We start from the raw sequence: 25,102 nt of genomic DNA, 5'->3' as shown, positions 1-25,102 counted from the left end.
AGAAAGTAAATTTTAATTTGGGCAAGTAATGTAAACGATAATATAAATGCCATCTAAGTTCCCCTGTACATTGAAGGTCCCATGTTTACATTGATGCTCAAATCTCACTCAAAATGATTGCAAAAGAAAGACAGTTGATTTAGTAACCCCTTAGTGTTTGAACAATGGTGTTGTGCCATGGGTCTGAGAGGTGCTGCAAGAGGTTGTCAAATGGTCCTTTTCCTGTCACATTGTGTTGAACCACAAATCCCAAGAATGCCAACATTGCCAATCTCCCTGCATATTCAAACATCATATATTATCAGCTCAGGCACACACAAAATATTTCTCTGCAAAACAGAAAAGCCCATTTCTGGATTATTTACCATTGGCAAGTTCCTTCTCCTTGGCCTCAAGAGTTGGTGCAAAATTCAATGGGTTGAAAATGCCACCAGGGTAGCCAACTTCATTAGGAGGCAAGCTGTATTGCTTGAAGATAGGGTCCTGGTTCACACTTCCTGGGTTCTTGATATCTTGCCATCTTCTAATCTCCACATAGTGAAACAAGATGAACTCGATAACGAAAAGGGTCGAGGATGATGCAAAGTATTCAGCTTTCCCAGCATCATACCATTTGGGCACATTAATAATTCCGATCTGGGTGAAAACTTCCGGCAACAACATTCCTACAACACCCAACATCGCCCACCGCCCGTTAACAAGTTCCGCCTGAACATACCATTTCAAGTTCTCCGGGTCCTCAGCCAAACCTAGAGGGTCAAATCCATTGTCCCCTGGAAGACTGCATTCATAAAAAGACAAATGAACTCAATTATAAATTAGTCACCTTATGAAATGAATAAATCGTCTTTAAAACTGTGTTGAGTTGAGTTCTGTACCTGCCATTAAGGTAACCAGGTGAAGGCAAACCCGGTAACCACTCTCCTTTCTTGGCCTCAACTTTGAAAGAAGAAGTTGATGAAGAAGTGACTGGTTTAAAGGACACTTCCCTATTTAATTTACCGGAAGAGCCATTAAGGAACCTGGATTTGGAAGCGCATGGCCGGAACACGGCAGCCGAGGCTTGTGTTGTGACGGTTGCCATATTATCCGACGGTGAAGAAAGTGAGTGGAAGATCGGTAGAGTAGTGTCAGCTAATAAAAATGAAATGTCAAGCGCATGGCTTTGTAGCGACACTTGTGGTTGTCGTTGAATGTGGGTTAGTGTTGTTGATTTTATTGATCCGACGGTTGAGATGCGTCTGTAGGTTTTGGATTAGCCAATGAGAAGTATGAGGCCTTATCTCTTTATCTTGATGCTATATCCTTAAATCTATTTCTTTGTTTTTGTTGGTTATGAAAGATACTGTGGGACCATTTTTGCCACGTAGGAAGATCTTTATAATGTTGATATGCCAGGTATGAATTTCCGTCCTATGACAGGGTGACAAGTGGCTTTTCAAAGCAAAAGACATCCTCAGAGATAAAACATATAGTATTAGGATAAATTAAATTCCTACATAAGTAATATAGGTTAGTCTGACAGTTGAGAACTAAAATAATTTTTTAGAAATGAGAGATTTTTTTTTTTATAAATTTCAATATGATTAAAAATAAATACATTTTTAAAAATATCACCCAGATTTACATCAAGATTTAAATATTCTTGCAAAATGGATATAGCTACTACTAATTTGTTCCATTTAGAGATCCAAGCTGGAGGACTTTGGTGGCCACAGTAGAAGCCCAATAAATTCCTAAAAGAAAAGCCCCGGATAACAAGCAACAACCAACACCAATAAATGCGGGAAAAAAAAAAAAAAAAAAAACTTAAATTGACAAGAGCATGTTTGGTGCGGTTGACTTGAGTAGGCTTATAAAAGAAAAGTTTATATGAGTAAACCTTTATGAAAATATTGTTAGTTTTTTTTTAGGAAAATGTAAAAGAACTTTATAGTGTTAATTTGCGAAATTGGTTTTAATATCTAGAATCAATCAAGTCAAATATATAAAATGAATAAGGGTTCTTATGAAATTTTAACACTTAAATGAGCTCAAAAAGAGATAAGTTGTAAAATAACTTATTTAAATCCATAACACTTTAAAAATGCAACCAAACATTTTATTTTTTTTTTTTTAAATACTTATGGCTTTAAATAAAGTCTTTTGGCAAGTGAATAAGCTTAATTAAAGAGGCTCTAATAATGCTACATTCACAAATTAATTTCTACAAATTGATGTGATAATCAATGTTATCTACTTTAGTTTATTTAAATTATCTAATTGTATTATAACTTGCCACTTTGTATTACTTTGTAGAATTCTTAATTACGGGCCAAAAACAATGTAATTCCTTAGGATTTGGGAACACCCATGTGGGGGATATTCAATGAAGAGACTTGAAACACGTAAGATTATGCTTTCCAAAAAGCGATATTTGCCCCCTCTAAATTGCTTGTTGGTTTCTAATGCAAATAGCTTTTGGGATGACAAGCCTTTTGTGAATTTGCACCAAGCTATAATGAAAATTCACCAAATGAATAAGAGAATGTTTTTGGGTTTTCTGGCAAGTTCAGATAGAGAAACAAAAATTTTCTTTTACTTTCATAAACAACCAATTTCCAACAATCCCCCACCTGGTTAAATATAAATTAAGAAACACATGCTAGAAAAATCCAAGCAGTGTATATGCATAAAGAAATGTATCTTTCGATTTGAACATTACCTTAGTGTAAGAATAAAAAAGCGTTGTTGAAATTCCAGGTAGCACTATGCTTTGAACCAGTTATCTCTTTGTAACAAAACCGGTGATATCACATGCGAACACACTCAACATTCACATATTCCTCATAAAACTTGTTTAACACTATTATGGCCATGTGCTCATCCTTTTCATGAACTTTCTTGAGAGAAACTCTGACTCTCATGAGAAGCGACACCACCTCTAAGTTCATATAGGTGAAGCTCTTCTAATATCCTTGTTACATTTAAGATACTTGTCACACATAAACTGGACTTCATTAAGAGTTTTAAACTCAACTGTAACAACCAACACTAATCATCTAATATAGATAGGGCTTTGAAAGTTAAATTTAGTGTTGAAAACTCTTCACTTATCAATGACTTGTTTGTACCCTTTGAACTTAAGACTAGTCATTTCCTAGTATTAAGTTGGGTTGCCATCATTGGTGGATCTCTTAGTTCAAGAGTTTTAGCCTTATCTCTCTAAATGTAGATTTTACCAACTCTGTTGAAAGAGGTTTGGTAAATGGATCAGCCAAGTTTTCACTTGATCTCACATATGAGATAGCAATAATTCCACTTTGAATTAACTGTCTCACATACTCATCTAAGACTAACATGTTTTGACATTCTATTATACACACCACTGTATGCACGAGACAAAATGGCTTGACTATCACAATGTATTGGTATAGTTGACATATGCTCTAAAATAAATGGGATTTCTAAAAGAAGATCCCTAAGCCACTCGGCTTCTTTCCCTGTTCCTGCTAAAGCAATAAACTCAACTTCCATGGTTGAGTGTGTAATACAAGTTTTTTCTTTGATCCTCAACAAACTGCATCACCACCAAGAGTAAACACCCAACCTGTAGTAGATTTATTATCTCCCACACATGATATCCAGCTAGCATCTGTATATCCTTCAAGTACAATAGGGAATTTTGAATATTGGAGACTTAGTTCTTTGGTTTTCTTGAGATACCCAAGAACTCTTTCAATAGCCTTTCAATGTTCAACACTTGGATTGCTAGTAAACCTACTGAGTTTACTAATTGCAAATACTATGTCTAATCTTGTACACTAGGCAACATACATTAGACTACCAATAACACTTGCATATTCAAGTTGAGCCACTGCTCTTCCATCATTCACAACAAGTTTTATACTTGGATCAAATGGAGTATTTGCCTCTTTAACATTTAGATGACTGAATTTCTTAAGTACCTTCTCAATATAATGAGACTGACTTAAGTCAAAACCCCCACTATGTTGTTTCACTTTAATACCTAAGATGGTATCAACTTGTCTAAGATCTTTCATCTTGAAAGTGGAGGATAGAAACCTCTTCGTTTCTATTACACCTTTCATATCATCACTCAAAATCAACATGTCATCAACATAGAGACAAACAAATAATGGTATAATCATCACAAACTTTAGAATATAAACATTTATCAACATTGTTATGACTAAAACCATTAGATAGAATGGAGTCAAACTTTTTATGTTGTTGCTTAGGAGCTTGCTTCAAACCATACAAAGATTTAACAAGTTTACAAACTTTATATTCATTCCCAGGTAGAACAAAACCCTCAGGTTGTTCCATGTAGACCTTCTCATTGATATCACTATTTAAGAATGTTGTTTTAACATCTATTTGATGAATATAAAGATTATGGATTGAAGCCAAAGCAAATAAAAGTCTAATAGAAGTTATTCTAGCCACATGTCCATATGTATCAAAGTAATCAATTCCTTCCTTTTGTCTAAAGCCCTTGGATACTAATCTAGCCTTAAAAGTTTGAAGAGTACCATCAGTATGATATTTCCTTCTAAACACCCATTTGCAACCAATTAGTTTAGAACCAAATGGTAAATCAACAATTTCCCAAGTGTTATTAGACATAATTGAATCTATTTCATCATTGATTGCCTTTTTCCATAAAGTAGAATCTCTAGAAAATATTGATTCTTTATAAGTCTTAGGATCATCTTCAATTTGAAGAATTATAGGAATTTTCCTAATCAAATCTTCTATATTTCCTTCTACTAAACAAAAGGAAATTCTTTGAGAATCAATCTCATCAGATCTCAATTCTTTTTGTTTTCTAATTCTTTGACTTTTATGAGGTTCACTAGGTTGCTCAACAACCTTTGGAGTATCTCTTCTTGAGATTTTCCAATTTCAGTAGTAGTTTGAGATTTATCATCACAAGATTATTAATAAATTCTCCAAGAACTTTACTTCTCTAAATTCAATTGTAACATTAGACTCCAAGTCTAATAATCTATAAGCCAGCTATTTGCTGCATATCCAACAAAGCACACTTAATAGCTCTAGGACCTAATTTAGTCCTTTTAGGATCTGTACTCTTACAATAAGCAAGGCACCCCCACACTTTAAAATATCCAATGCTAGTGTTGGGCTTTCTACCTTTCCATAAGACCATCTCCAATCACAAACACCAAATTGGACCAAGTTTCACACCAAATTGGTGTGATTTTTGGGTGTATTTCAATATTGCATCTCCAACCCATTGCACCAAATATTACACGAAAAAGAATATTCTTTAAAATATTCTCTTTCTTTTTCTTTCTATTAATAATCAATAATTAGTCTATTTCACTAATTATATTTTTTTATATATTAATTAAATATTGAGAATGATATTTTTACTAAATAATAATTACTTTGAAAATTATACTAATTTAATAAAATTAAGCATTTATTTAATCAAATAAACATTACATTTAATATAAAAAAACATTACATCTAATATAAAATGCCACCAAAAAAAAAAAAAAAAAAGACAACAATAACACAAAAGTAAAATTCCATATTGATAGTAATTTAATTTTCCGAATTAGTATATTCTTCCCACAAATGATCAATTAATGCATTTCGAAGAGCATGATGAGCCTTTGTATCCTTGATTTGTCTATGCCGAGCAAGAAAATTTTGAAATCGGACATTTTCATCTACGACAATTTCAACTTCGTCAGTTGGCGCTTCCATTTGATTCTGAATCGATGCATCAACACTACGATCATCCTCGATTATCATGTTGTGCATAATAATACACACAGTCATTATATCATATAATACATTTTTTTTCCCAAAAACGTGTCGATCCTGCCACAATTGCAAACCGCGATTGGAGAAGTCCAAACGCACGTTCCACATCTTTTCTTCAAGGATCTCAAAATAGCTCTAGTTCTTTCCAATATTTTGATGATCTTAGAGGATCCGAAACTAATCTATCGGAATACTAAATGGTTATTTTAGTTTACGTTGTATTTTCTTTTAATTTTAGTGTTTTTAGATTATTGTTAATTTTTATTTTGAGTTATTGTAGTTTAATATTTGCATTGAATAAAGTTTTGTTTTTAATTTTTCATCATTTTTTGAATCATATAATTATTATGAATTTATTATTATAAATATTAATATAAATAATAATTAAATTAATATAAATACAAATAACAAAAATAAGAAAATAAAATATATTTATAGTAGATGAATAGTGCCACACCAAATTGGTGTGGATGAATAGTGTTACAACAAATTTGGTGTGATACTGTTCACTTACACCAATTTGGTGTAGTTTTTGGTGTTGGGTTAGAGCACATTTTCCACTTATACCAAAATGGCGTTGGGTTGGAGATGCCCTAACTCATATGTAGAAATTTTATTCTTTTTCAACGGAATTCTATTGAGAATATGACATGCAATGAGAATAGCTTCACCTCATAAATTAAAAAATAGTTTAGCATTTATCAACATAGTATTAATCATCTCAAGAAAAGTTCTATTTTTTCTTTCAGCCAACCCATTTTGTTGTGGTGTAAATGGGGCTGCACATTGATGAATAATTCTATTTTGTTTACAAAAGATAAAAACTTCATTTGAGAAATGTTCTCCCCCTCTATCACTTCTAAGAACTTTAATTTTTTTATCTAATTGATTTTCAACTTCTTCTTTATAACATTTAAATACACTAAAGGCCTCATCCTTATGTTTTGATAAATAAACATAAGTATATTTAGAACAATCATCAATAAAAGTTATAAAATATCGTTTACCACCTCTTGTTAAAATACCATTTAATTCACATAGATCACTATGCACTAAATCTAATAATTGAGAAGATCTTTCAACAACACTATGAAAAGGCTCCTTAACCATTTTTTATTTAATGCATATTTTACTCTTTTGAAATCCATTAGTATCACAACAAAGTAAACCACATTTTATAATTCTTTTAATTGTAGTAATGCCTATATGTGCAAGTATACTATGCCATAAAGTAATAGAATTTGAATAAATCATATAAGCACAATTAGAAGCACTTTTATTCAATTTATTGTCAACAGTACATAATTTAACCATTCCATCACACAAATATCATTTTCTCACAAAAGCACCAGACCTAGATAAAATCAGTTTTCCAGATTCATAAACAGTCTTAATCCCTGATTTGCCTAAAAGAGGTTCCGACTCATATCAGGAACATGCAAAACATTAGTCAGAGTAATCTTTTTTCTAGAAGTAAAAAAGAGATCAATGCTTCCTTTACCAAGAACCTTGGAACGATTTTCGTTTCTCATTTGAATCTCTTGTGCACTTTCGAGTTCATCAAAAGTCTTGAAGAGAGATATGTCATAAGAAACATGGTCTATGGCACAAGTATCGTACCACTAACCTTCTATCTTTCCTTGAATGGCGTTAACCTCGCTCTCAGTAGCAATAATATCCTCTTCTATGACATTGGCTTCTGCCTTTTCGTTTTGTTTCTTCCTAAACTTGCAATCTCTAGCAAAATGCCCAGGTTTGCCACAAACAAAACAACCCTTTTTTTTTTTTTTTGTTATTCTTGAATTTTCCTTGATCCTTTTTGGGACTACGAAATTCCCTTTTTGACTATTGACTCTTTTTTAGTTATTGCTTTTGAAATAATTGGATTTGTTCACAATATTGACCCTTGCCTTAGAAGGGTCAAAATTTGTTTCCCCAGACTTGTCTTTTGAATGTGATTCTTCCTCAATATGAAGATGTTTATGAATCTCTTCTAAAGAGTAATCTTTGCTTTTATGAAGAATCCTCTTCCTATAACTTTTCCAAGTTGGTGGTGTAGACATAAAAATCTACCTGTATGGAAAGGGGGTCTGATCCTGTGAGGTTGAAGCCATTAGCGATCCGCTGTACCTGCACACGTAGAGAAACAAATGCGTGAAGTGAACGGGAAACACCAGGGTGGTGTTGGCCGTAGGCACTCCGACGCTCAAGTCAGCAAGGCTGAAAGAGACTAGTATAGTAAGGCCTAGGGAGTAGAGAGGTTACCGGAAGTCTAGTTGGGGACTGTGACTACGGTAGTGACTTCCGGTAGTGATGTGAAGCTCTCAAGTAAGAGCTTCAGGTGTGAAGGTGTAATGTAATGTCTCTTGTGAGAGGGCTGACCTCTGTTTATATAGTGACTGTCTGGTCTCCCAATCCTAGTGGGAGTAGGAGTCCTAGTGTGATTCTGATGCGAACCCTAGAGGAATTAGGGCGGTGGTGAGCTGTCTTACCAATGTTCGAGTAGGAAAGTGATCCGAACAAGAAAGTAACCTCGAATAGGAGATTGATCCCGAATAGGAAGGTGATTTATGGGTGCCGTGGGCTCTGAACTCGCTCATAGGTCTAGGAAGTGAATTGGGATTGGGAGGCTTGTGCTCGGATGGTTTGGACCGACTGTATCTTGTATAAAATGGGCCTAATCCGGATGGGACTGCATCGGGATTGGGCCTGGTCTCTTCCTTATTCAGTCCCGTTCTCTTATTTGGGCCAATGATGATTTTTGGCCCTAACAGTTTGTCCCCTACTCTCTAAGTTAAGTTTTTCTTAAGTCAGAAAGTGAGAAGCAATCGAGACGCGCTTGGTCTCCCTTCCTAGACAACTGATTATCGACGTAGCTAACCAGTTTGATGTAGGTGATTCGTAGTCAAGGGTCGCTCGGTATCAAAGCTGATTGGAATGTGCAATCACCCCAAGAGGGTGTGCCCAATCGGTGTGAAGGGTTGAAGGGACTGAGATAACAAGACTTCTGAGGCTCACATGCTCGTTTAGTGTGTCCTGCCGACTGAAGAAGTGAACTAAAATCCCATGACAGGGGTATTCGTTGGCATGTCGGGTCAAATGAGTTGGAGACAATGTTAAATTGAAGGTTCGTTCGGTTGGGGTACTCCGGTGATCGAGTGGGATGGAATCGGCTCGGCCGGCTTGTTTGACCATGAGACTTGCGCTTGTGATTCCACGAGGCTCTTTACTGGATGCCAAAGGGCCAAATAAAATGCGCAAGCATTTGACCCATGGCTGTCCACTCATTCGCTATGGAAGACCGAATGGGCGAGGGCCTTTGGCTTGATCGCCTCGAGGGTGAACATGTGCTAGACTGCTCCTAGCCAGTCGCCCCGATTGGGAGAATCTCCTGGACGTGAAGCATGGGAGCATCGGCTTCGTTGTGGGAGCCAGCGTGTTGCAATGTGCTGGCTCGGTCGGGTAGGAAGGGCGATTGAATCTTTAGATAGGTTAAGTTTGTGTGTTGATCGGTGGCGTGGGGTGAGGTGAGTGGTGATAGTCAAAGTTTGAAAAGACCAGGTTGGTCGGTGGTATAGGGAGAGTGGTGATCTAATACTTGGTTCTTGGGGAGTGAGGATGGTGGAGTTGAGTTGGTCAGTCGGTCGGGTAGAGTGAAGATCCAATACTTCGTTTCTGGGGAGTGAGGATGGTGGAGTAGAGTCAGTCGGTCGGTCGGTCGATTGGGTAGAGTGGAGATCCAATACTTGGTTCCTGGGGAGTGAGGATGGTGGAGTCGAGTTGGTCGGTCGGTTGATTAGGTAGAGTGGAGATCCAATACTTAGTTCATGGGGAGTGAGGATGGTGGAGTCGAGTCGGTCAGTCGGTTGGGTAGAGTGGAGATCCAATACTTGGTTCTTGGGGAGTGAGGATGGTGGAGTCGAATCGGTCGGTCGGTTGGGTAGAGTGGAGATCTAATACTTGGTTTCTAGGGAGTGAGGATGGTGGAGTTGAGTCGGTCTTGCGGGTGTGGGCTCTCTATCTCTTGGGCGTCTTGATCTCGAGACTGGGGTGGATCGGATGAATGGGGTTCTGTTGGCAGATCCTTTCCTCCATGAGTCAAGATCAAGTCGTCGACCATCGATGAACTTAATGGACGTGGCCTTTTATCGGAGGTCGAGGATCTGTGCTCTGGGGTTTGGAGAGGTTGCATGGATGAAACTGGGGCGCGGAATCGATTGGGAGGTACTTGGCAAGGCAGAAGCTCCAGATCATAGAACTGACTCACCTTCTCTTTAAGAAACTGGTTTTCGGCCCTGAGGATGCGTTTTCGATCCGGATTGCATTGTTCTCGGCTTCCAGTATGGCCACCTTGTTTGAATTTTGTTGTATGAGAGCGGTCAGAGCCTCCAGTCTAGCCTCGAGGCCAGAGTTACCATGAAAAATTCCTCTACATAGCAAGGTTCGTCGAGCCGAATGATTGCTAGAGGCCCCACGGTGGGCGCCAAACTGTAGACGTAAAAATCTATCTATACGGAAGGGGGTCTAATCCCGTGAGGTTGAGGCCACTAGCGATCCACTGCACCTGCACACGTAGAGAAACAAATGCGTTAAGCGAACGGGAAACACTAGGGTGGTGTTGGCACTGCACCTGCACACGTAGAGAAACAAATGCATTAAGCGAACGGGAAACACTGGGGTGGTGTTGGCCGTAGGCATTCCGATGCTCAAGTCAGCAAAGCTGAAAGAGGCTAGTATAGTAAGGGCTAGGGAGTAGAAAAGTTATCGGAAGTCTAGTCGGGGACTGTGACTACGACAGTGATGCGAAGCTCTCAAGTAAGAGCTTCGAGTGTGAATGTGTAATGTAATGTCTCTTGTGAGAGGGCTGGCCTCTGCTTATATAGTGATTGTCTGGTCTCCCAATCTTGGTGGGAGTAGGAGTCCTGATGTGACTCTGTTGCGAACCCTAGAGGAATTAGGGCGGTGGTGAACTGTCTTACTAGTGTTCGAGTAGGAAAGTGATCCAAACAGGAAAGTAACCTCGAATAGGAGATTAATCCCGAATAGGAAGGTGATCTGTGGGTGTCGTGGGTTCTGAACTCGCTCATAGGTCCAGGAAGTGAACTGGGATTGGGAGGCTTGTGCCCGGATGGTTTGGGCTGATTATATCTCGTATAAAATTGGCCTAATCCGGATGGGGGCTGCATCGGGATTGGGCTTGGTCTCTTCCTCATTTAGTCCCGTTCTCCTATTTGGGCCAAGGACGATTTTTGGCCCCAGCAGGTAGTAATTTTGCAATTATAGCACCATGTTGAAATGGTTCAAGAAGTTCTATTTTGACAGTCTTCAACTTATTGACAATTATTTGTAATTCATGAATTTGAGGCAAGATAGGTTTATCATCAAGAAATTTAAAATCAAAATACTTAGAAATTAGAAATTTCTTGGTACCTTCCTCCTCAGTTTATACTTGAATTCCAGAGCATCTCATATCTCCTTGGCAGATTTCGTGTTGGTGTAGAGATCATAGAGTCTGTCTAACAAGGCATTCAAGATGTGTCCACGACAGATTAATTCATCATCTTCCTTCTGCTTGTTGGTTGCCTTCATTTCATCGGTGTCTTCATCAGTGGGCTCTGGCAGTGGTGGCAAATCAGGATCGAGAATATAGATGATCTTCAGAGCAGTAAGTAGAAAACTCAATTTGTCCTGCCAACTAGTGAAATTTGATCCATCAAAATGATCAAGTCGCACCAAATCTTGATTCATCAATTTGATGGTTGAAACTATTGTTCCAATCTCCATTGAAGTGAATATTGCTTTTTGATTGTTGGGGATATTAAGTGAAGAGACTTGAAACATGTAAGATTACACTTTTCAAAAAGCGATATTTGCCCCCTCTAAATTGCTTGTAGGGTTCTAATGCAAATAGCTTTCAGGATATGACAAGCCTTTTGTGAATTTGCACGAAGCTATAATGAAAATTCACCAAATGAATAAGAGAATGTTCTTGGGTTTTCTAACAAGTTCAGATAGAGAAGAAAAAGAAGGAAGATAATATTGGTTTTGATTTTTTGTATATATTAAAAGAACTTCCTTCTTGTCTTTATATAGAGTTTGAAACATTGCATTGTTTCATGAAACAATGCCTTTTGAAACATTGCATTATTTCATGAAACAATTTGTCTTTTGGTTGTATTGTTTCATGAAACAATGCCTTTTGAAATATTATATTGTTTCATAAAAACTCAGAAAAATTTTCTTTTAATTTTATAAATAACCAATTTCCAACAACCCAAGCTTCACAAACAAATGACATTTTCTTCCTGAAAACGATTCTTCAGGAATACAAGTCAATTCCTCACTGGGGGAAAAAGTCTTATGTCATCAATGTGCATTTACTGAAAACCAAACTTGTTCCAGAAGTTGTTTCACAAGTCTCCCCCTGTCCCCGCAGAAGCTCGTCTCTCTTCTTCGTTCAAGACTTTTAACCTTTTTAATTTTTTGCTCGTCCGAATGACCGGAGAAAGAACCAATTCTTTAAGCAAATTATACATTTTCTTTTTAATGACTCCTGTTTTTGTTAAATTTGAGAACATACTCTGTTGCATGTTATGATTAATCACTAAATAGATCTTTATTTAATATTCTTTAAATTTTAGATATACTGAAACAACATTTATATACATTGAAAATCAGCACAAAATGATGAATTTAGATGATAGGATCTTTCTGAATAAGTGCAATGTACTCTCGTTTATTTTTGTTTGATTTTGGAAGATTGTTTTAATTTGCCAAAATTACGCCTACTAAGCGTTAGATATGCCAGGTTCAGGAAAATCTCAGGATTTATATTTAGGACAAACTAGACTCCAGAAGTTTCACAAACTCATTAAAATCTATGCGGCTATCTCTGTCCTCATCGAAGGCATTGATCATCTTTTTGCATTCCGCTTCTGAAGCCTGTGTAAAATTTAGTTTAAAAAGAACATTCCTCAGCTCACCTGTATCAATGAATCCATCATTGTTCTCATCGAAAAGGCGAAAGGCGTCTTTAACTTCTTCCAGGCTCACCTCCTCTTCCGCAAACAGAGAAGCAATCTCGCTGGAACTTGATGTCTCTCCAAGTGCGATCAGTTTCTCCATCGTCATGTTCACTTCTTCAATGGATAGTTTCTCATTGGCATATAAATTTTCAGATACGCAAGGCTTGATGATCTCTTGATTCTCTTCAAGTTTCTTGCTCACCTGTTGTTGTTGCACTGATCCTGGTGACTTCTTGTTGTCAAAGAAAAGTTTCCAGATTTTCCTGATGAAAAGGGAAAATGTATGCAGGAAGAATAGGATCATAAAATTAAGACGAAAGAAGCAGTCCTCAAGGATAATTTTGACAAAGTTCACAACTATCAGAATAAAAACAATTTCAACAAGTGAATAAGGGATGTAACAAATACTATCCATCATCATCTCCATATTAATAAGTAAGATAGCAGAGTTAAAAAAATTTAAAAGCTTGGCAAAGGGTAGATTGAAAACTAATGAGGAAATTAGTGTTACCGAGCGAGGACTGGATTATAGGAAACTGGGAGTCTTAATAAGTTAATATATATCAATGGAGCGTGGGGGAAGTCAAGTCTTTGATGGAAAAGATGGAGAAAATTCATAGCATTTTAATGCCAACAGCTACAGCCATAATTACTGAGCAGGTAGCTTAGTGGCTTGTAGTATGCTAATTCGATTTAAATTTCCTCTAAACACTCGTTTTTTGTTCGTGGAGTGGGTTCAGGGTCATCTTCCGGACAATTTCCGGGACATGAGTGGGAACCAATTATCTCAGTATTCTAATGACCTGGGAATATAGAGACTTTTAAAAGTTCTAAGGTCTACATATTACTGGAAAATTCGTCTACAGTGCCGGTGCATTATTGATACTTTTTTTTACAAGTTTATTGTGATTGATGCTACTAATCAAATGTTGACTTGCATTTACTTCACCAAAATTAATAATAGACCCATAAAAATTGCATAAATTAAAAGAGTTCAGTAACGATATTATTATAATGTTACATGATCATACATATATTGTTATTGTGACGATTAATCATGTACTGAATGAAGACGTAATTTGAAACATTGAAGAGAAATTAGAAGTGGATTTGGTGTGAAGGCGGTGCCTATCCATCTACCAAATTGCAACATAACTTATAGTTGAATTCAGTTAGATAAGGAAAGAAACAATAGAAAATTTCTGTGTGTGTTTCACTTCATACTATTATTATATTTATGTGTATTTTTATAATATAAGACTTATTCTTAGGGTTTACGCATGACTCTTTGAGCTCTTAAATTGCCATGAAACTCTTCTGTAGAAATTGAAGAAACCATTCTTTACTTGGGTATGAGAGAAAGCAAAAGGTAAAGTAGAAAAGGAGCCAACCAGGAGTTTAGTATATGAGCTTAAAAATTAAATTAAAGAGAATGAAATTTACATAGTTTGATGTGTGACGAAAGTTTGTGTTATGTCAACAAAATGGCTTTTAAAACGTAAACGCTATCTCTACTCATCCACATTTTATCCGTGGATGTGGAAACATGTTTGAGATGCATGTGAATGCACTGACTTTGACTTTGACAAGTAATTTAATCACCTATAAAACCCTCTACTTTGTGCCTTCCAATTAGCTTTAAAATGTTCATCTTCATAACCACCATATTGTCTCCAAAGTTTATAATGGATAAAAGATTATTAATGAAATAATTAAACTTTCATCATACAATTCTTGCAACATACATACATATATACAAATTACAGAATAATTTATCATGATCTCCCTTTTGATTCTTGAGTTGATGAGGTTATATTTTGTGAAAATTTTAACATATTTGTTCAAATGTAAGATACACTTTAAATGTGGTCCATTAAAATATAAATAATATTATTATGGTTTAATAATAAATTGAAGATTATCCAATTATTTATTTAAAAGTTACACACGTTGATGACACCTATATTTAAGGATAGTTTATTTCTTAAAAACTTAGTTCTCTCTCTTTCTATTAAAGAAAACCAGAGCGTACTTTCTCCATCACTTTTAGCAAAACAAATTTTGGAAATTTAAAGAAGAAGAAATGAAAGAGAAACCAGTATTCTTAATCACATAAATCATAATAAACTAGTATCATGACTCAAGGTATGTCTTTTCTAATTAACAGTTTATTATTGCTTTTATAACATGTAAAATTCATGAAATTCAAAGATCCTAAATTTTAATGTTTCATGTAAATTTACTTGCACAAAATATTACTCAACTACCATTGTCAAGCTCAGCTTTAATGTAAAAGATATATACAAGAAAGTTGAAAGGAATTTAATGAGAAAATGATAATGTATTAGTTAGGAAAGAGAATTCCTTAAAAGGATAAAATTGCAGCAACCACTCTTTTATGGCGTGGATTTTTCTCAGTTGCTTCTTCAGTTTTCATGAGAGAGAAAATGAAATATCCCCCAGGAACACTTACCCACCCCAATTGTTCTTTTCTCCAGATCTCCAAGACCAAAGCCCTAACCTCCCAAGAGCAAGAAACCCAAAACCCCTAAATTGGCAAGACCAGCGCAAAATTGACATGTGGCGCAAGCTGCGACAAGAGGATGACCAACGCTTGCAAAATGCAAATCAGCAATTCCACCGTTGAATGTCGGGTTCAAACAGCAGAAGTTGGGGCCTCACATAGGCTGCTTACATGAAGGAGGCGGTGACCGGTGGTGCTACTGGCATAACAAGTGTAAGCTAGAGGCAGTCAAAAAGTCATGTTTTCGGATAACTATGACGCCGTTACTAATTCTGTTAATTCATTGGACAGAAATGTAGTAAATGACTAAAAAGCCCTTAACTTTAAGGGTGAAGAAGAGGGTAAAAGAGTAAATAATTTATTTTAATAAAATTAAACAAACGAATAAAAAGTTTAAAAAAAAAAAATCTTAATTAAAAAATTTAAAACTAATCCTCTGCTTTCATTCTCTTCGCCCCCCATCGCTCTTTCCCTCTCCTTCTTCAAACTCACTCTAAGCCCTTGTATTGTAGTTGTAGTCCTTTGGGATACAAAGCCTTGTTCTTTTATGAACTCATATTTTGTTTTCACAAAATACTGAATTTAGAATCATAGAAGAGAGAAAATTTTAATAAAATATTTATTTTTTTGCTTTTCTCTTTTATCTTTTATGTACACTTTCATAAAATAAAACTTCAGTCTCAAATCAATATTTTAATCACAAAATTGTATATAGAAATAGAGAAGAATTGACATATTTGAGACAAATTCCTCAAAATAAATGATAATTCAAATGAGTTTTATTGTTGTATAGGCGATACCTTTTGTATTTTTTGTTTATTTTCTTTGTGTTTTCAGGTAAATATGCAAAACACATTTTGTTTTTCACGTTTTCAAAGACCATTTTCAAATAAATATGCCAGCCACCTTTTCATTTTTACATTTTCTAATCATTTTCAACATTTTGAAGACATAAAATTCATAAAAGAATACACTTAAACATCCTCTTTAGTCTTTATAAATTGTAATTCTAGTTTGAAAGGAGTTAAATTTGATTAAATAACAAAAATCTTCCTAAGGTTTCCAAAATAATATAATTTCATCTCCCACTAAGTTTCACACACTGATATAAAAGAATTTTCCTGAAAAGACAATTTAATAAATATTAATTAACTCATAATAATGTAAACTGTAACCACTTATTAATAGAAAATTTTTATAGTTACATCAAACCTCAAGGGCGTATGTCTTAATCTCTTCTAGAAAATAATTATATATGATTTTTAAATTACTTTTATAATTTTAATTTATTTTGTTTAAAACACACTCTTTTCTTCACGTGAAACTCTCACTACAATTATGATTATTTCTTATTAGTTAACTAGACATGAAGCCCACGCGTTGCGCTGATATGTTTATTCAATGTTTTTGAAATAAATTGTAAACAAATTTATTCGAACAAAATAAAATAATTAGATTAAGACATAATAATTGTTAAGAAAGTTGTGTTAAAAAAAAATTAATAATTATCCGTGTATAATTATTAATATTAATTTTAAGTAGATGTCATTAAATCATTCATCCAACTTGAGAAAATCACCTGAATATTATATGATCTAATTATATTTTCAGGATCATCACTTTGTATAATTGATATTATTTTTGAAGACACGTCTTTGATATTTGATGTCAGTATTTTGTAGTGAATCGTTTATGATATTTAATATCACATGAATATTATCAAGATCAATTATTTAAACTTAAAATTTATATTGATCTTCCGCAATTTCTATAACTTATATTCATTTTTAAGTTGCGTTGCGCGAGTATGTTTATTATATATTTTTTTACATTATTATTGGTATTTTTGTGCTTTAAATATATATAGTTTCTATATTGAAGTTCATTTTATACTAAATTGATAATTAAAAAATCAATAAATGAAATATCCACAAATTGAACTCAAAGTCTATATCATCATAGTTCTTCTCAAATATGTCACTGTTTGACATCTGCAACAAAAGTTTAAAACTTTGTCAAGAAAGGCAAAAAAATTTGCAAGATAACCCACTGGGTATTATTGATAAGTCTATAAATCAATCAGAACAAGAGAAACCTGTTTGAAAAATGTGAACTTTTAAGCAAGAGACTTAGAGAGCCAAAGCTGATTTTGATTGTTGAGAAAAGAAAATGAATTATGTTTATTATTATTATTTTAGAAACAAAAAAATTAAGAATGTTGAGAAGAGAACTCACATAGAAAGCAACAACTCCAACAGTATAATCTGAGGGCAAATTAATTGAAGCATTGAAAAAGCCATGAAAATAAAGGTAGTGACACAAATCCATTTGTTGCAATTGGAATTGACCACCACCTATAGCAAAAAAAAAACATTTAATGATAACATCCTAAAGAAAGACGATAATTGTAAAACCCACAAATCAAACAACAAAATCAATCCAAAAATCAACAAAAAGAGATATAACAAATATAATTAAAACTATACATCAATATTAGTTTTCCTTTGTCATCAGTAAAATTAAATTTGTTTTATATGTGTGATAATAAAATGAATAGTTTGCTAGTAGGTCTATAGTTATTCAAATTCATCATATAATATATCAAATTAAAGTCATATCTTTCTAGTTTCCAAATATTCAAATCGCTCATCAATTAGATTTTTATTGAGCAAGTTATGACTAATTTACTATTGACTGCTCAGTGGAAATCGAGAAATAGGGGAAACCGAAATGTGTGTGATGATAAAAGAAATGGTATGAAAGTGAGGCTATAGTTATCCAAATTAAGCGTATAATATATTAAATTAAATCCATATCTGTCTAGTTTTTAAAGATTCAAACCTCTCATCAATTGGATTTTTATTGAGAAAGTTATGGTCAATGTATTACTGACTATTCAGTGGAAATCAAAATATGTGTGTTGATAAAAGAAATGGTTCGACAATAGGGATGCAATTATCTAAATTAAGCGTATAATATATCAAATTAAAGCTCTGTCTGCCTAGTTTCTAAATATTTAAACCTTTCATCAATTAAAGTTTTATTAAGCAAATTATGATCAATTTACTACTGATTGTTCAGTGGAAACCTAAATGTGTGTGATGATTTACTAAAGCTATATGGTTCAACATTAAACATCAGTTGATATTTGTTAAATAAATGAAATTAGTTATATTCAGCAATAACCTCTTTTCATGATTTATATATGTAACATAAAAAGATATCAACAAAAAGAGATAGAACAATTATAATTAAAACTATATATTAATATTTGTTTTTCTTTAAGGATAATAATAATGGTTTGGTACATTACAAATGGTTTACTAAAACTATATGGTTTGGCAACAAACATCAGACGATATTTGTGATACAAATAAAATTTGTTGTATTCAGTAACAATCTATTTTCGATATATGTATGTAACATAAAAAAATATAAACAAAAAGAGATAGAACAAATACAATCAAAACTACATATCAATATTTGTTTCCCTTTGTTACCACTAAAATTGAATTGGTTTTATGTGTGAGATGATAAAATGAATGGTTTGGCCACAAGTCTATAGTTATCCAAATTCATCATATAATATATAAAATTAAAGCTCTATTTTTCTAGTTTCCAAATATTCAAACCGCTTATCAATTGGATTTTTATTGAGTAAGTTATGACCAATTTACTACTGATTGTTCAGTGAAAATTGAGAAACAAGGGAAACCAAAATGTGTGTGATGATAAAAAAATAGTTTGGAAGTGGGGCTAAATTTATCCAAATTAAGCATATAACATATCAAATTAAAGCCCTATTTGTTTAGTTTTTAAAGATTCAAACCTCTCATCAATTAGAGTTTTATTGAACAAGTTATGGTCAATTTACTACTGACTGTTTAGTGGAAACCAAAATATGTGATGATAAAATGAATTATTCGACAGTGGGGCTACAGTTATCCAAATTAAATGTATAATATACCAAATAAAATTTGTTTCTTTCTAGTTTCTAAAGATTCAAATTTCTCATCAATTGGAGTTTTATTGAGCAAGTTATGGTCAATTTACTACTAACTGTTCAATGGAAACCAAAATATGTGTGATGATAAAAAAAATGGTTTGGTAGTAGGGCTATAGTTATCTAAATTAAACGTATAATACATCAAATTAAACCCCCGTTTTTTTTTTTAGTTTTCAAAGATTTAAACCGCTCATCAATTGGAGTTTTATTGAGCAAGTTATGACTAATTTACTACTGAATATTAAGTGGAAATCAAGATACAAGGAAAACCAAAATATGTGTGATGATAAAATGAATGGTTCGATAGTGGGGCTACAGTTATGCAAATTAAGCATATAATATATTGTACTAAAGCCCTATTTGTCTAGTTTCTATAGATTTAATCCTCTCACCAATTTGATTTTTATTGAGCAAGTTATAGTTAATTTACTACTGATTGTTCAGTGGAAACCGAATTGCATGTGATGATCAAATGAATAGTTTACTGAACCCAAATTTAAGGGATTATCATATTAGGACTAATAAGAAATATTTCAAATAACACCTATTAATTGGAAAATGGAATCAGCCAAAATTAATTCGTTTAACATATATACTCGCACATCAACGGGACATAAACTATTAATCTTTCATATAATAAATTAAAATACACGAATGTTTTTATAGAAAACATATTCAATTCGAATGAATTGTTTCTACTAATATAGATATGACACATACTTATAGTTCGGCTGACAATATGATCATCCTCGATTTGATCTTAGTAAAGTACATGAACATTTCCTTGAAAACCAACATAACAAAATTTAATCGATCTTCATATTAAGATTGTTAAGAAATGATTATTCATTCGTATAACAACTGTTACCTGAAAACGAAATCAACAAAAGTTAATTAATCTTCATATGAAAATTGTTAAAGAATACACTTACCGTTCGGCATGCCTAACACAATTAATCATTCAAATAGATTGACCGAACAAAAACAATCATTCAATTAAATAATAACCGTTAAAATAGTTAGGAGATATACTTATAATTTCATATTAAAATAGTTAGAAGATATACTTATAGTTCAGAAGAACAAATTAAAATAACAACTCATTTGACAATGTCAATCGGACATCCTGCCTTTATTCCATGCCAATTTATGAATCTTTGACATATAAACAACAACAAAAACATAAAAAAAATAAAAAAAACCATTGATTAACAAAATCATAAAGAACATACGTATTATTAACACAAACTAACATGACCTATAAACAATTAACAAAAAACCAAACATATTGTTGACACCAACTAACATATTGTGATAATAAACAACTGAACATACACCCCTTTTATAACCTCTTATTTAGACCTTTCGAATGTCAACACAATTAAATACAAATTGAATACGAAGAAAGGGCTGCAATGTCAATACAATGCACCTATATAATTATTAATAGCAATCCTAGACAGATGTCATTAAACCACAATTATTAATAGCAATCCAATGCACCTATATACTTGTTATTAATGCACATCCAATGCGTCAAAATGGTTACAACTTTGGAATGCCAATGCAATACACCTATATTATTATTATTATTATTATTATAGATCCAATAATTTTTATTAATTATTAATTATAGATGGAGTAATAAATACAAACCCAACGTGTCAAGATGGGGCAAATTGATTGGGCTCATTAAACCACAAATCCTACTTATCAATCCAATGTGTCAAGATGGAACAATTCTACAGCCCCAAAATGAGTTCCAAAATGTGTTATATAATGTAATCAAGATAATATGAACCTTTGGAATACCAATGTAATGCATTAATATCTCATTAAAGCTAATCAAGAAACGTTTGTGTTACTATGAACATTTGAATATCAATGCAGTGCATTAATATCTTATTAAACCACACATCTAACGTGGCAAGAGGGAGCAATTCTAGAGCTCCAAAATAAAGCAATTTTAGAGCTTAAAAAAAAAAAAAAAAAAAAGTGTCATACGTGTCACTAAAAAAAGTATGCTTTTACTCTTAGATTTGAAATATCAATACAGCAATTAATATTTGTCCACATCATCACCAATAAAATTTAACCCTATGGCAACACAAATCCTACGTGTCAAGATTGAATAATTTTATAGTTCCAAAATGAGTTCAAAATGTCTACGTGTCAAACAACCAAGGGAGTATTCAACTTTATATATATATATATATATATATATATATATAATATGGGGGAAAGATAAGAACAATAACAATTGTCTTGATCAATTATAGACGATTTAATGAGTTATAACTTTTATTAGCAAATCAAGTTAAAGAGCATTTAAATTTGCATATGTCTAAGAAATTATGTAAGAAAATTATGTTTAATATAATCTATGTGCTGTGGTTTTTTGTGTTTTTATGTCTATCATCAATTGTAGCCTATTTGTCGTGGATTTGTGTTTTATCTTGTCCCCCTTTTTTTTTTTTTTTGGATATTGGTTGTATGACACTTAATTATTAATATTAATTTTGTTCTTATTAATGTAAATGAGAATATTGACTTATTACTATATCTAAATTCGATTATAAACAGTTGCTTACCTTTTCTAAAATGTCAAAAAAGTTTGAGCCCTTAACTTAAGACTTTAGATTAAGGGGTTTGAATAGAGTTAAGAGTAATAAAAAACGCGTAATAGAATATTAACAACAAAATGATGCCACTAATTGACTATCACCATCATAGCCAACTGCACTCTTACACCACTTTTTAATCATGTTAGAAGATTGAACTCGAAATCTTGTTTCTAGAAGATATATACTATTAACATGAAAGTGTCAGCTTGATGTTCTTTTTTTTTTTTTTTTAATAAATTTTAACTCGTCGAGATGGAATTTTTCATTAAAAAAAAAAAAAAAAAATACCCCTTACAAATTTGTCATGAGGTGAAGCAGTTAAACAAAGTCAAAAAAATTACAAAGAAAACAAACAAAAATTTAGAGAACCGAATTGTGTAAACTTTCTCATTAATTATCAGAAAGCAGTTAGCATTAGTTACAGAATTAGTTACAGCAGTTAGCATTAGTTTCAGAATCTGTTATGCAGTTAGAGAATCACTTATGAAGTTATTAAGTTAGTTAAATCTGTTTTTAAGTTTGTTGAACAGCTGTAGTTTATACTCCATGCATATATATTCCCCTTTATTCCAACTTCTTCAATAAGAAAGAAATTCATTTTTGCAATCAATTTTTCATGATATCAGAGCATAGTTAATCTAGCCAAGATTCATCAATGGCAACTTCGGGTACTTCTGCTGCAACTTAGATTGATCCTACGCAAAATCCATCTGGCCCTTATTATCTTCATCCTAACGAAAATCCAGCTCTTGTTTTGGTATCTCCAGTACTCACGCCTACCAATTATCATTCTTGGGCGCGAGTGATGAAGATGGCTCTACTTTCCAAGAACAAACTGAAGTTCGTTGATGGTTCTATACAAGCACCTTCAAGCTCTGATTTTTGATATCCTGCTTGGGAGCGATGTAATACCATGGTAATGTCTTGGTTGACTCATTCTCTTTCACCTTCTATTACTCATAGTATTCTGTGGATAGACAAAGCTTATGATGTATAGAATGATCTTCGAGAAAGGTTCTATCAAGGAGACATTTTCTGAATTTCTGATCTTCAAGAAGAAATTTATGCTTTTAAGTAAGGAGATAGAAATGTTACAGATGACTTCACTAAACTGAAGATTCTTTGGGATGATATACTAAATTTCAAACCTATTCCTTCATGTTCTTGTGCGAGTCCTTGCTCTTGCGGTGCTATTACTGTTGCCAAAACTTATCAGAATAACGACTATGTCATCCGATCTCTTAAAGGTCTTGGTGATCAGTTTGCTATTGCTAGATCACAGATCATGCTCATGGAACCTTTACCTTCTATCAATAAAGTTTTTTCTTTGGTGCTACAACAAGAAAGACAAATGAATTCAGGAGTCTCAATGGCACCTTTAATAAAGCCATTTGAAATGATTCATTCAACAAGAAACATACTGGTACACAATCATCCACTAAGCATGCCAATGGTGATAAACGGTTCTGCACTTTCTGTGGAAAACCACGCCATATTGTTGAAACATGCTATAAGAAGCATGGCTATCCACCTAGATATAAACCCAGAAATGGCAATTCATTTGCTCATAATGTGATTTCTGCAGAAGGAAAATGAGTCTTCTGAAAATTCTTGCTCTAATCCTGTTTCGCCAAAAGAGAATCCTGACGCTGGTATCTCTCTGACTCAAGAGATATCAGCAAGTATTAGCCTTACTCCAATCCTCTAACATTGAGAAACTTCCATTGTCACCTCATTATACCAATCAAGTTGCCACTCAACATCAAACTTCCACCCTTGTTTCCAATTTTTCATCAATGTCAGGTAATCATTTTTCACTCTCTTGCTCATCTAAATCTGAACTATGGATTGTTGACACAGGTGCCACAGATCACATTACTCACTCGTCCTCCTTTGCGACATACAAGCAAATCAAACCTATTTCAATAACTCTACCAAATGGACATCGCATCACCACACACTATTCTGGCACTGTATTTTTCACAAATAGTTTAATTCTTACTAATGCTCTTTACATACCCGAATTCTCCTTTAACTTGATTTCTGTCACAAAACCTACTTCTTTGCTTCATTGTTGTCTTATTTTTCACAGCACTTATAGCTTGATACAATATTTGACCTCGTGGAAGACAGATTGGTTCAGCTAAAATGCAAGATGGCTTATACAAAATGCGTAGGTCCTTCACCAATCCTTCATTTCCATCTCGTGTTTCTTTAACTAGTACAAATACTGCCTTTGATGTCTGACACTATAGACTTGGTCATTTGTCGGATTCAAGAATCAAACTTTTGGCTCCTTATCTACCAACTCTTACATTTCATAACAATTCAAGTTGTACTATTTGGCATTTTGCTAAACAAAAGAAATTGCCATTTTCTATAAGCCATACTAGATCATATAAGTGTTTTGATATTTTACATGTTGATATTTGGGGTCCCTTTTCTACTCCCTCTATACATGGCCACAAATATTTCTTGACCATTGTTGATGATTGTACTTGGCATACATGGATTTTCTTAATGCAAAATAAGTCCAAAACAAGGCCTTTACTTCAATCTTTCTTTCCTTTAATTGGAACTCAATTCTCTGCCAAGATTAAAATTCTTCGAAATGATAATGGTTTTGAATTCAATATGCAAGTTTTTTATGCTTCTAAAGGAACAATTCATCAAACTTCATGTGTTAAAACTCCCAAGAAAAATGGTATTGTGGAGCGTAAACATCAACATATACTGAATGTGGCTCGGTCATTGTTATTTCAGTTCAATTTACCCAACATTTCCTGGAACTACATTGTTTTTCATGCGGTTTATTTGATTAACAGACTTCCTTCTCCATTTTTGCAACATAAACCACCCTTTGAACTTTTATACAATGAACCTCCAGATTTTACTAGTCTCAGAGTTTTTGGTTCACTTTGTTTTGCATCTACATTGTCTGCCAATAGGTCAAAATTTGATTCTCGAGCTCGAAAGTGTGTTTTTCTTGGCTATAAATCTGGAACTAAAGGTTTCATTCTTTTGGATATTGCTTCAAAAGATTTTTTTGTCTCTTGTAATGTCCTCTTTCATGAAACAATTTTTCCTTTCACTACAAAAGCCTTGTCTCCATCTGTACCTTTAC

General features: G+C 33.6%; 2 protein-coding genes across 2 annotated transcripts; both read right to left on the bottom strand.

Annotated features, from left to right (window-relative positions):
- Positions 1–6: 6 nt before the first annotated feature.
- On the bottom strand, positions 7–1,160 carry LOC116133502 (chlorophyll a-b binding protein P4, chloroplastic). The gene is made up of 3 exons (XM_031419205.1): positions 879–1,160; positions 366–781; positions 7–276 (listed from the first exon to the last, which is right to left on the bottom strand). The coding sequence occupies exons 1-3, from the start codon at positions 1,082–1,084 to the stop codon at positions 140–142; spliced, it is 759 nt and encodes a 252-aa protein (XP_031275065.1). The 5' UTR covers positions 1,085–1,160; the 3' UTR covers positions 7–139.
- An 11,347-nt stretch (positions 1,161–12,507) lies between these two features.
- LOC116133486 (probable calcium-binding protein CML47) lies at positions 12,508–13,333 on the bottom strand. Its single transcript, XM_031419188.1, has one exon. It carries the CDS (start codon positions 13,249–13,251, stop codon positions 12,634–12,636), a length of 618 nt encoding a protein of 205 aa, XP_031275048.1. The 5' UTR covers positions 13,252–13,333; the 3' UTR covers positions 12,508–12,633.
- Between the last annotated feature and the right edge of the window lie 11,769 nt (positions 13,334–25,102).

This window comes from Pistacia vera, unplaced genomic scaffold (genome assembly GCF_008641045.1).
Source record: "Pistacia vera cultivar Batoury unplaced genomic scaffold, PisVer_v2 Contig270, whole genome shotgun sequence".
NCBI classification, from domain to species: Eukaryota; Viridiplantae; Streptophyta; class Magnoliopsida; order Sapindales; family Anacardiaceae; genus Pistacia; species Pistacia vera.
The sequence above is the reverse complement of the archived record's forward strand: the minus strand, read 5'-3'. Positions and strand labels throughout refer to the sequence as shown.

Excerpts from the sequence above, each read along its gene's own strand:
- LOC116133486 (XM_031419188.1), bottom strand. The coding sequence starts at position 13,251 with ATGGAGATGATGATGGATAGTATTTGTTACATCCCTTATTCACTTGTT.
- LOC116133502 (XM_031419205.1), bottom strand. The coding sequence starts at position 1,084 with ATGGCAACCGTCACAACACAAGCCTCGGCTGCCGTGTTCCGGCCATGC. Across the intron at positions 782-878 it reads CCTGGTTACCTTAATGGCAG|TCTTCCAGGGGACAATGGAT; the intron begins GTACAGAACTCA and ends TTATGAATGCAG. Across the intron at positions 277-365 it reads GGAGAAGGAACTTGCCAATG|GGAGATTGGCAATGTTGGCA; the intron begins GTAAATAATCCA and ends TTGAATATGCAG.